Genomic DNA, 11,708 nt, shown 5'->3' with positions numbered 1-11,708 from the left:
TAACATCCCGGCGTAATTGGGAGCTGCCAATAGGATTACATAATGCTAGTTACAACTCTTTACACTTATTTTCTACCACTCCTACCACGTCTCCCACTCACATGCAATAACCTAACACCAGATCTCCTACCCACGTACAATAACTTATTATACGATTAAATAAAACACTCCATAATCCCAACTGAACCTGTCATCCACCAACTCATGCATGTAACAGTTTAAGATTTGGATAAGGACTTTCATGGATGTTGTTTGGATGCTGGAAGCCACATTTCCACAGTGGTTCATGAGGTGGCTGACCTTCTATCACAGAATTATATTGATCATCTATGCTAGCTAGCTCTCAATCACTTCCAATGGCTTTTGTACCTTCAACCTCAGGTGGGTAATGGGGAGCACCATAATTTAGCTAGGGAATCAAACGTGCTATAGATGGAAAGAAAACAAGAACTTCGTACATGTATCTTTCTCATGCATTACTACAAAATTTCCTGGAAAAGGAAAGAATGGTGTCTTTACTCTTACCCACTACCTTTATCCCTTTTGCTAAGAATCATTGAAATAGTGAGTCTGAGTATCTCAAAATAAATCCTTAGATATATTTGTCTAATGGACAAAAGTTTTGGATTTGGGTCCTCTGTAGCGCGACATAATGTATAGTGCATCATCTGACAGCCCACAGTACTTGGGCATGCAGCCCAACACATAGGTGGGGTGTTGGATATGCGCTACACTCTGTGTCGCGCTACAGAGGACCCCAACGCAAAAGTTTTCTACTCTGCCAACCAGAGGTTGTCGGGAGCATTAATTGAGCACCAAAGTCTCCCTCTCTATTGATAAAATGACCAAAATGCCCCTCCTTTCAAATCGCAACCCCTCATTCTCTTTTTTGTCAACCAGAGATACTTTCCCTGGTTTACTTATGAGAAAAGTATTAACCCTATACCATAAAAGATTAAAAGGGGATGCGGCGAGGCATCAACCTATTCAAAGATAGGACATCTTTTAAAGACATTGATAGACATCAATGAAACTCTTGTGATTAAATAGTATTGGCAAAATACTCCTTGCAAACTAATTTCAAGGAATAGCTAAGGAACTTAGTTATCAAGGCGAAGCTTAGGCATCTTGTTCGCCTTGGGCGCCTTAGTCGCCTACGCGGGCGCGTCTTGGATGTCTTGATCCGTCTTGTTGGTGTCGCCTTGATTTTAGGCCCTTTTCAACACCTTGGTCACCTTTTTTTTTTTTGGTAAGAAGCACCTTGGTCACCTTGTTGCCTTAATAACTATGCTAAGGAATAATTTTAGGGCACGAGTTTTCCCATGCCACAACAATTACAACATGGAAAATGCTTTCGACAATAAAAGACCCACATAGATAGAAAGGAGCGAGTATGTGTCAATGTGTCGTCGTCATCATTATTACAATATGAGAGAAAATGGAAAAATATCCCTACACCACTTACATGGGGTTGTTGAATGACATTTTCGTGGTTATTCTTTTTTCTCCTTTCCTATGATGCTTTTTTATTTTTTGGTAACAATCTTATGATGCTTTTCCACAAAAAGTGCTATCAAGGGAAAATTGCAGTGTCCTTAGATTGTATTCTTATTAAGTTGGGGAAGTAAAAAAAAAAAAGGAACATATGCCTTAAAAGTGTGCTTATTGTTTCTTGACAATTACCCACTACTGTCAAGTAATTTTGATAGTGAGGGATGCAAAGAGGTCCAACATGTAGATTTCATGATGTCGAACCCGATAACGGCCAAATCTCATCCGTGATGCGTAAGAATTGAGTCAGTTTTCTACAGGGGCGTTTGTTTGGCAGATAAAAAGGGGTGGAAAAAGATATGTTGTGTGTGCATTCCACATGTAATGAGGTGAAGAAACAATAAAAGAAAGGAAAGAAATCGAGACAAAATCATTTAATGTCATGCATGTTGTCTCCTTACTTTCCCACCCCATGCAAACGAGCAAGTGAGCTTTTTGGAATTTATGAAAAATACATTCCAAAAAACTAGTTGAGATGGTAGATCTTGGGAGGCTTTTCTTTGCTACTGACAGGTAAACTATTCGAATCGTATTGGCTAAGCCTGATCTCAATTCCAATTGATTCCTGCAATCCTCTCTCAAATCACCCATTAATCATGTTTGATATTCATTTTTGTCATTATGCTCTTCTTTTAGTCACTATTATAACAGAAAATCAATGAAACTTATCTCTTATAGAAAAATCCAAAATTTATTAAATCAAAAACTAAAAAAAAAATCACATATTTAGGAAAAAACTTTGTTTCCTCTTCCCTCGTCCAATTTCTAGGGTTCAATTACTAGGAACAAGTATGAGATATAAGACTACAATGGTAGTTAACTACTATGTTCATATCTATGGTAACTCCTTTTCTTTTCTTTTCTTCTCTTTTTAGATAGAGAATCCTTATTTATTTTTGACTTAAGAGTAGGAATTAAACTTTTTAAGAAACTTTGGGTTAGGTTTTTAATCAAATTAGATTCGAGAAGGATCTAAGTATAAGAATTAATTCAATTCACTAATCTCCAAGATTTAGATTCTGATCTGAGATGTATCAGAATCCCTATCAATCTCAAGAGAGGATAATTTTATCCACACATATTAAAAATGAGATTATGATATTTGTATTCTAATTGTGATAGGTACAAAATTAATATGCTTTTGAGACAAGATCTAATGCAAAAAGTTGTACAATATCTTGTGATTAGGGCACAAATTACTTGCCACAAGGGGCTATAGAAGCGGGTCAGTTCGGTTCGATTTGGCTTGAATTTGTTCAGTCGCATTCAATTAATTTGATTGATTCGATTTCATGGAGGAGCATTTATAAAAACAAAAGAAATACATGTCATCACCTGATCATACATGAAAAATACATATACAGAGAACGGATTCGGACTATATATAACCTTATTTTTCGCCCTTTTAGTATCATATTTTTTATATTTATTCAATAATATATAGCAGCCCATATTAGATACAAGGCATCTTGATAAGATCTTCACTATTCCATTAATTTCTAAATAGCAGACCAAAAAGATTCTCTTATTCTGGATTTTTAAACTTTTGTTGGCTCTACTTTTATATGGGGCCCTCTCGAGTAGTTCCGAAGAAGTTTGTCTGAGTTAACCTTTCCCTTCCCCATGCCACCCCAACCCTCCCCGGGCAAAAGATTTTTGCCCTCAGTATAAATTTTTTTTTTTTTTATTCTTTGTGTGGTTGTGTGCATGCTTTTAGCTTAATATTTTTTTTTCCTTATTTTTTGTTAAATGAAAATATATATTAAAAGAAGAAAGAAAAAAAAAAAACCTGCCAAGTAGATCAGGCAAGGGGTGAACCCCAATCAAAACAAACAAAACAACCAACAAAATCTATGTATAGTCCAAGAGTCATTCCTTGGGAAACAATTATCAAGCTTTCTAGTCTCTTGATGGAAGATAGTACTGGGAAAACCTGATGTGATGACTCCGTCTCCCAGTAAGAGTATACTAACCCTCTAGAAAATCATCTAGCTTTTTCAAGAATAGTCACACCAACCTTGGTGAGACAAGTAAAAGAGGGAGGCCGTCATTCAATAACATGGATTTTATTTTATTTTTTTCATTTGGATCTACACTATCTTCATGAGGTATTGTTTCCAAGGTTTCTTACGAGGAGGCGACAGAGGAGTTGTCAGCCTTAAGAGACTCGTCGCAAAGAGTCTCTAAAGGAAGCAATTATTAGAGATATATTAAGAATATATTAATATTAGAATAGGAGAAGGATCTTCAATCCTTATCTCAACAGCACTTTAGGTAAGTAGTTCAGTTATATTATGAATCAGTATCATAATCTTATGCAATCTTCAATGTATCTCTCTCAATCTTTCATGAATAGTATAATATCATATTGTAATCCGTATAGGTGATTGAGTTTCCAACATGTGGATTCTTTCACCCATATATACACATATTATTATAGGTAAGTAGTTTCTCTTAGGCCTATATATATTAAGCCCCTTCTTTGTAATCAATGAGCGAAGGTATACAATAATAATGAAGATCAGTTTAATATTGCTCTCCTTCCATGTTCCATAATTTATAAGTTCTAATATGGTATCAAGAGCCTCTAGCTCCACCGAGCAAGAGATTCATTTTTTTTTCTTTTTCTTCAATCTTCTCATCTCCAATGAGCACTCGATCCACCATTATTCCTTCAAGGCTCCAATGAGCACACGATCCACCATTCTTCCCACTTCCAGTTTTCGTTTTTATTCCCTTCCCTCTTGAAATCTCATGTCTGCAACCGCAATTATATCACCACCTCATCCATCATGGCCTAATTCCCTTTCATCACCAAAAACAAAAAAACAAAAAAATAACCCATCCACCATCGGCCCAGTTATACTAAGCATCCAAAATTCTCCACCTTTCTTTTGTCTTTCCTCTTATCTCTGCCTTTTTATTTTACTTTCTTTGATTATCTTTTTTCGGTCATCCTTAAGTCGTGCCCTGAGTTGAGGTCCCTTTTTAGGGGCGTGCCTCAGGTAGAGGGCTTAAGACTACAACACAACCCAAAAAAAAAAAAAAAAAATCACAAAGCTCAATTTCGTGTACAAGCAGCAGCTCCACAGCGCGCGGGCACCCCAATTTCTTCTCAATTTTGGTCTCATCTGTGCACCAGTAGCAGCTCCACAACGTGTGGGCACCCCAATTTCTTCTCAGTCCTTTTCTCACTTGTGCACCAACAGCAGCTCCACAGCGAGCGGGCACCCCAATCTCAGCCGATGAATCATACCACACCAAGCTCCTACGAGCACCCACGACCTTGCCATCCAAGACGCTCGCCATCCGACGTTCATCATTTCAGTAACATGCGTGTTGCAAATTGTGTAAGCCTTTCAATTCAATAATCAAGTTGAGCGTTTCTCTTCTATCCACGCTCATCTTGCGGGGGAGTATTAGAGATATATTAGGAATATATTAGTATTAGAATAAGAGAAGGATCTTCCATCCTTATATCAACAGCACTTTAGGTAAGTAGTTCAGTTATATTAGGAATCAGTAACATAATCTTATGCAATCTTCAATGTATCTCTCTCAATCTTTCATGAATAGTATAATATCATATTGTAATCCGTATAGGTGATTGAGTTTCCAACATGTGGATTCCTTCACCCATATATACACATACTATTATAGGTAAGTAGTTTCTCTTAGGCCTATATATATTAAGCCCCTTCTTTGTAATCAATGAGCGAAGGTATGCAATAATAATGAAGATCAGTTTAATATTGCTCTCCTTCCATGTTCCATAATTTATAAGTTCTAATATGGTATCAAGAGCCTCTAGCTCCACCGAGCAAGAGATTCATTTTATTTTCTTTTTCTTCAATCTTCTCTTCTCCAATGAGCACTCGATCCACCATTATTCCTTCAAGGCTCCAATGAGCACACGATCCACCATTCTTCCCACTTCCAGTTTTCGTTTTTATTCCCTTCCCTCTTGAAATCTCATGTCTGCAACCGCAATTATATCACCACCTCATCCATCATGGCCTAATTCCCTTTCATCACCAAAAAAAAAAAAAAAAAACAACCCATCCACCATCGGCCCAGTTATACTAAGCATCCAAAATTCTCCACCTTCTTTTGTCTTTCCTCTTATCTCTGCCTTTTTATTTTACTTTCTTTGATTATCTTTTTTCGGTCATCCTTAAGTCGTGCCCTGAGTTGAGGTCCCTTTTTAGGGGCGTGCCTCAAGTAGAGGGCTTAAGACTACAACACAACCCAAAAAAAAAAAAAAAATCACAAAGCTCAATTTCGTGTACAAGCAGCAGCTCCACAGCGCGCGGGCACCCCAATTTCTTCTCAATTCTGGTCTCATCTGTGCACCAGTAGCAACTCCACAACGTGTGGGCACCCCAATTTCTTCTCAGTCCTTTTCTCACTTGTGCACCAACAGCAGCTCCACAGCGAGCGGGCACCCCAATCTCAGCCGATGAATCATACCACACCAAGCCCCTACGAGCACCCACGACCTTGCCATCCAAGACGCTCGCCATCCGGCGTTCGTCATTTCAGTCACATGCGTGTTGCAAATTGTGTAAGCCTTTCAATTCAATAATCAAGTTGAGCGTTTCTCTTCTATCCACGCATATCTTGCGGGGGAGTATTAGAGATATATTAGGAATATATTAGTATTAGAATAAGAGAAGGATCTTCCATCCTTATCTCAACAGCACTTTAGGTAAGTAGTTCAGTTATAATAGGAATCAATATCATAATCTTATGCAATCTTCAATGTATCTCTCTCAATCTTTCATGAATAGTATAATGTCATATTATAATCCTTATAGGTGATTGAGTTTTCAACATGTGGATTCCTTCACCCATATATATACCTACTATTATAGGTAAGTAATTTCTCTTATATTAGGTAAGTAGTTTCTCTTAGGCCTATATATATTAAGCCCCTTCTTTGTAAACAATGAGTGAAGGTATGCAATAATAATGAAGATCAGTTTAATATTGTTCTGCTTCCATGTTCCATAATTTATGAGTTCTAATAGCAATAAAGGCGAAAAAAATAGAACCAGACTTCTTTTACTTCATCCTCTTAGCAAAGGAGCGAATTTAGCTTAATCATATAATTTTATGAAATGTTGAACTCACTTTACATTATTAATTCTGTATATTATTCTTATCAAAATAGATCCACTCATGCCCATCGATCCTAAGTTTTTGACATAGCTAGCTAACACGATCTCATGACAGAGATAAAGTTCGTCATTGCTACCAATGCCTATGATGTTTGGTTATTCCTATCAGGAGAGGGTTTCCCACTTTGACAATGTGAAAGGAATCTCTTAACCTACACCAATCACAGCTCAGAAAATGGTTTCATCCAATAAGATGCCCACGTGGTCAGAAAAGAGAGAGAGTGTCAATATGTACCCTGTATGTCGGAATGTAAACGAGCATTAAAAAATATCCCTACGCTATCGCCATGGGGATCTTTTTCCTTTTTTCAATGTGATTGAAAAATCTTCTTCTCACATAGGTTGCATTAGCAAACAACCCACGAGTATATGATGATCAATGAATTTTGCATACACTTCGAAGATAAGTCATATGTCAAATTTGGTATCACATCATTTCAGTCATATCCCACGTTAACAGTAAATTTATTTCTTTGATGGAGGATGACTTGATAGATTCGAAACCAACAAAACTGCCACATGGCAAGCATTTGGATCATTGAAGACATTAAACCATTTTATGCATACGTACATGTTCTTGTGAGGGTGGTACGGTAAGGTGAAAAAGGTGTATGTTAATTAGTAGGAGACCCACATCATCCACCATCCAAAAGGTTCGCATGGACCCACAATACACAATAAGGAATCATGATGGAATCCGTTTTTGCCCTATATATAGTCTATATATATACACACCCTTTGTCTTTGTGCCTAAACACTTAATATAACTTCTTTAGAGGAGAAGGTAGAAGAAGGGTCTTCTCCTCCTTAATTTCTTCTTCTTCTTCTTCCTCATTTTTGCTTTTCTTTGCACTACTAGTAACCATGGATGGGAAGAGATTGGAATACAAAGGAAAGGAAGCACTAAAGGAGCTGGAGAAGTCAACTGTGAAGGTCGGAGAAGTGCAGGAAGGTATCTTAAAGGATATCTTGAAGAGAAACGCAGCAACGGAATACTTAAACCAGTTCATGAAGGGATCTACCGATATCTCCACCTTTAAGCTTCTTGTTCCTGTCATCACTTACTCCTCCATCTGTCCATTTATCCAGAGAATCGCCAACGGCGAGGATTCTTCTCTTTTATCTTCTCATCCCATTACTGAGATGTTATGCAGGTTTCTCTCTTTTCTTCTGGTTTTTTTTTTTTTAAACTAGAGAGTGAATCGAATCGATCTATGCAACTTGATTCTTATCAACTAATCAATCTAAATAATTAATTAAGCTCATAATTCTTATAGAGTGTTCTTATCGGACATTAATGAGTATTAGTGTTTGCAGTTCAGGGACTTCCGCCGGAGAACCAAAGCTGACGCCGTCGATCGCAGAGGATCTGGACCGTCGAACCTTCCTATATAACCTCATTATGCCCATCATGAACCAGTAAGACTAGACTAACTCAGTGGGAAAATATGAATCTGATTCAAAAGGTTATTTCGGTAATTCAGTTCTTTATAATGCTACAAGGCTAAAAGGAAGTGGAATGCTTTAATATGCCTTTTTCCCTTTCCATCTCCGTAAACAACCACGGATACCTGAACCCCGCGCTCCTGCCGGGGAGCTCGACAGTAGAGGATCCAAACCCATACGATTCATCGCGTAATCTTATCCTGAAGACTTAAATGACAAAGTTACCCTCATATATAGTGCGAGTTGGCGTGTCCCACTCCCGCTTGTCTACCGGCCTGACCACGGACCGACCATTCGATGATGGTCTGATTTTTTCAACCAAACCAACCATTTTAATCCGTTTTTATTATTGTGTTTTGAGTTTTTTACCAGGTATGTCCCGGGACTAGACGAGGGAAAGGCTATGTACCTCTATTTCACCAAGCCAGAACGGTCGACTCCCTCTGGATTACCGGTTCGACCGGTTCTTACAAGCTACTACAAGAGCAAACACTTTAAGTGCCGGTCACGCGACCCGTTCAATGACTTCACCAGCCCGGACCAAACCATCCTTTGCACTGATAGTCGCCAGAGCATGTACTGCCAGCTTCTAGCCGGTTTACTTAACCGACATCATGTTCTCCGGCTCGGTGCGGTCTTCGCCTCTGCCTTACTCCGAGCCATCAACTTCCTCGAACGTAATTGGGTTAACCTTTGCAATGACATCCGGTCGGGCCATCTTGACCCATCCATCACCGACCCCGGATGTCGGTCAGCCATGTTGGATTTACTAAAATCCCCAAACCCGGTTCTCGCCGACGAGATCGAAGCCATCTGTAGTAATAAGTCTTGGAAGGGGATACTGGGTCAGTTGTGGCCTAGGGCCAAGTACATTGAGGCTGTAGTAACTGGGACCATGGCCCAATACATCCCTACCCTCGAATTCTACAGTGCAGGGAAGCTACCTATGGTGTGCACCATGTACGCATCCTCCGAGTGCTACTTAGGAGTCAACTTGAAACCCTTATGTGACCCTGCTGACGTGGCATACACCATTTTGCCCAACTTGGGCTATTTCGAGTTCATACCTCTTGGCAACAACAACAACGGCTCTTTTTTAGCAGACGACGAAAACGAAGAGGTAGCAAGAGGTAAACTGATCGACCTGGCGCATGTTAGCCTTGGCTGCTACTACGAGATCGTTGTTACTACTTTTGCTGGTAAGCATTCTATAGGCTGTGTTTGGTGTATTCAGCTCTCCTTCAGCCATGGCGGAAGCTGGAGGATCTAGTCTACCAAACAGTTGGAGGAGAGCCAGGTCCGTGTTTGGTATGCATTTTTTGAATGCATTTAATGTCGATTTTGTATTTTTGATTGATAAAAACAATTATATTTATCATCTGAGAATACAAAATTGACCTAGAATGCATTTCAAGAATGCATACCAAGCCCTACTAAGTTTTTAGGATACAGATCTTCTACGGTGCAGCTGCCCTATAGCAGCCTGAGCGGCGCAGACACAGCCGCACATGCAATGACCGCTTTACCTCCGCTCGGGCAGGGGTAAAGCGGTCATTGCACCTACAGCTGTGTCTGCACCGCTCAAGCCGCTAGGGCAGCTGCACCGGAGAGGATCTGAATTGAAGTTTCTAACCCTAAGTTTTCAAATTACAATTGCTTTATACGAGCGGATGAAAAATTGTACTCCCACTGGTTTTCCCTGGTTATGGTAACCAGGCCTGTATAGGTATCGAATCGGAGATGTACTTCAGGTGACCGGATTCCACAACAAGGCACCACAGTTCCGGTTCGTTTGCCGGAGAAACGTGGTTCTGAGCATCGACACAGATAAAACAAGTGAAGAAGACCTTCACAAGAGTGTAACAATGGCGAAGAAACTCTTAGAACCATACGAAGCTTTACTGGTGGAGTACACAAGTTGTACAGATACATCAACTATACCAGGCCATTACGTATTATTTTGGGAGATCGTAAGTCACGGGCAATCGTCGGCAATGAACGAGTTGACTCAGTTCGAAACCCACGTACTTGAAGATTGTTGCATGGCAGTAGAGGAATCGTTGGATTACGTATATAGGAGATGTCGTACGTTGGATAGATCAGTGGGTCCCTTGGAGATAAGAGTGGTCGAACCGGGAACGTTTGAGTCATTGATGGACTTTTGTATTAGCCAGGGAGGTTCCATTAACCAATATAAGACACCAAGGTGTATCAAGTGTATCTCTGCACTCAACCTTCTGAACTCTAGGGTTTGTGGTTCCTTCTTTAGCCCTAGGAATCCTATATGGAACCTGGATCCTTTAATCAATAAGAGAAATTAAGGGGATTTGTTTTCAAACCAAACAAGAGTACAAGAGCCATGACTCTCTCTCTCTCTCTCTCTCTCTCTCTCAAGTGTCACTAGTTTTTGAATGAAAAAACCCCGATTTATGGATTTTTTTTAAAAAACTTCTAATTTGATAGCTTAAGACAATACAAAACATGCAAGCACTCGAAGAACATTGACACCTCCACAATACAAGAATGGATTATCTACACGTATCTGCAAGTGAGCGTACATGTGAGAGATAACCACTTGCCCTTTTTGTTTCTATTAATACCCCTTTTCCCCTTGTAAATGGTAAAAATGGGACAGGTGGATACCTCTGTTATACGTGTAGAGGAATTGGACTACCTCAACACTGGTTATGTCGCATGTATATGTGCTACATGTGCGAGTATTACTCAACACTTGTACCACCTACTGCCATTTAGAGTACACAAAGAAGCATTTCTGGGGCATTTCTGGTGGCAAAAATATAGTAAATAATACCAATATATTGGGATAAAACACTTGTCTTTTTGACTCTACCAAAATATTTGTAGTGACTATGAATGGTAGGAGCACCAATAACACAATCATGAACACCATTTATTGTGTTCTTGACACATTATACAATGAGATTGAAGGTGGGCTACGGCGTGCCACCAGTCACTCTCCCTAAGATTGTAATTGTTGCACTCAACTATTGGCTCGTATGGAGTCTAATTGTAGTGCTCAGTAAGTCAAAGGAAAGATTAGCAAAACAATAAAGTGTAGAAACATGAGACAAGGAGAGGGTTTCAAGAGAGTAGGAGAGCAAGAGAATTTCATGCATGCACTTGTGGGATAATCAAATCGATCCTTTATAAACCAAAACATTTAATGAAGTGTTTTGAATCTTAAAATCATTATAAAAATTTTTAAATACAATAAATTAAAATGGACAGATGTGGAGCGTTGGCCATACGTGCAGCGGAGTCAGACTCCCAACAAGCTCACTTCACTTTTATCATCAGAAGAAGATAGTCTGAATCTTCTCCCAACACATAGAGAATTGTTACTCAGATGGCAATATTGGAGCATATGATGAGAGTAAATTGTACGCACATGGAGAGGATCTAAACTTCTTTCTTAGTTATTGATCTTTTCCTATTCCAAAAGAAGCAAAAAAAAAAAAAGGTTCTTCTAAGTGTCACTATGTTTAGTGAAGTATAACACTTCATAATTTG

General features: G+C 39.1%; 1 protein-coding gene across 1 annotated transcript; it reads left to right on the top strand.

The window, feature by feature from the left end:
• Positions 1–7,572: 7,572 nt before the first annotated feature.
• On the top strand, positions 7,573–10,507 carry LOC122658866 (putative indole-3-acetic acid-amido synthetase GH3.9). Its single transcript, XM_043854003.1, has 4 exons — positions 7,573–7,885; positions 8,049–8,150; positions 8,550–9,376; positions 9,894–10,507. The coding sequence occupies exons 1-4, from the start codon at positions 7,596–7,598 to the stop codon at positions 10,496–10,498; spliced, it is 1,824 nt and encodes a 607-aa protein (XP_043709938.1). The 5' UTR covers positions 7,573–7,595; the 3' UTR covers positions 10,499–10,507.
• The last annotated feature ends 1,201 nt before the right edge of the window (positions 10,508–11,708 follow it).

The sequence above is a fragment of the Telopea speciosissima genome, chromosome 4 (assembly GCF_018873765.1).
Source record: "Telopea speciosissima isolate NSW1024214 ecotype Mountain lineage chromosome 4, Tspe_v1, whole genome shotgun sequence".
Classification (NCBI taxonomy): domain Eukaryota; kingdom Viridiplantae; phylum Streptophyta; class Magnoliopsida; order Proteales; family Proteaceae; genus Telopea; species Telopea speciosissima.
Note: the sequence above shows the minus strand (reverse complement) of the source record. Positions and strands in the feature narration are given on the sequence as shown.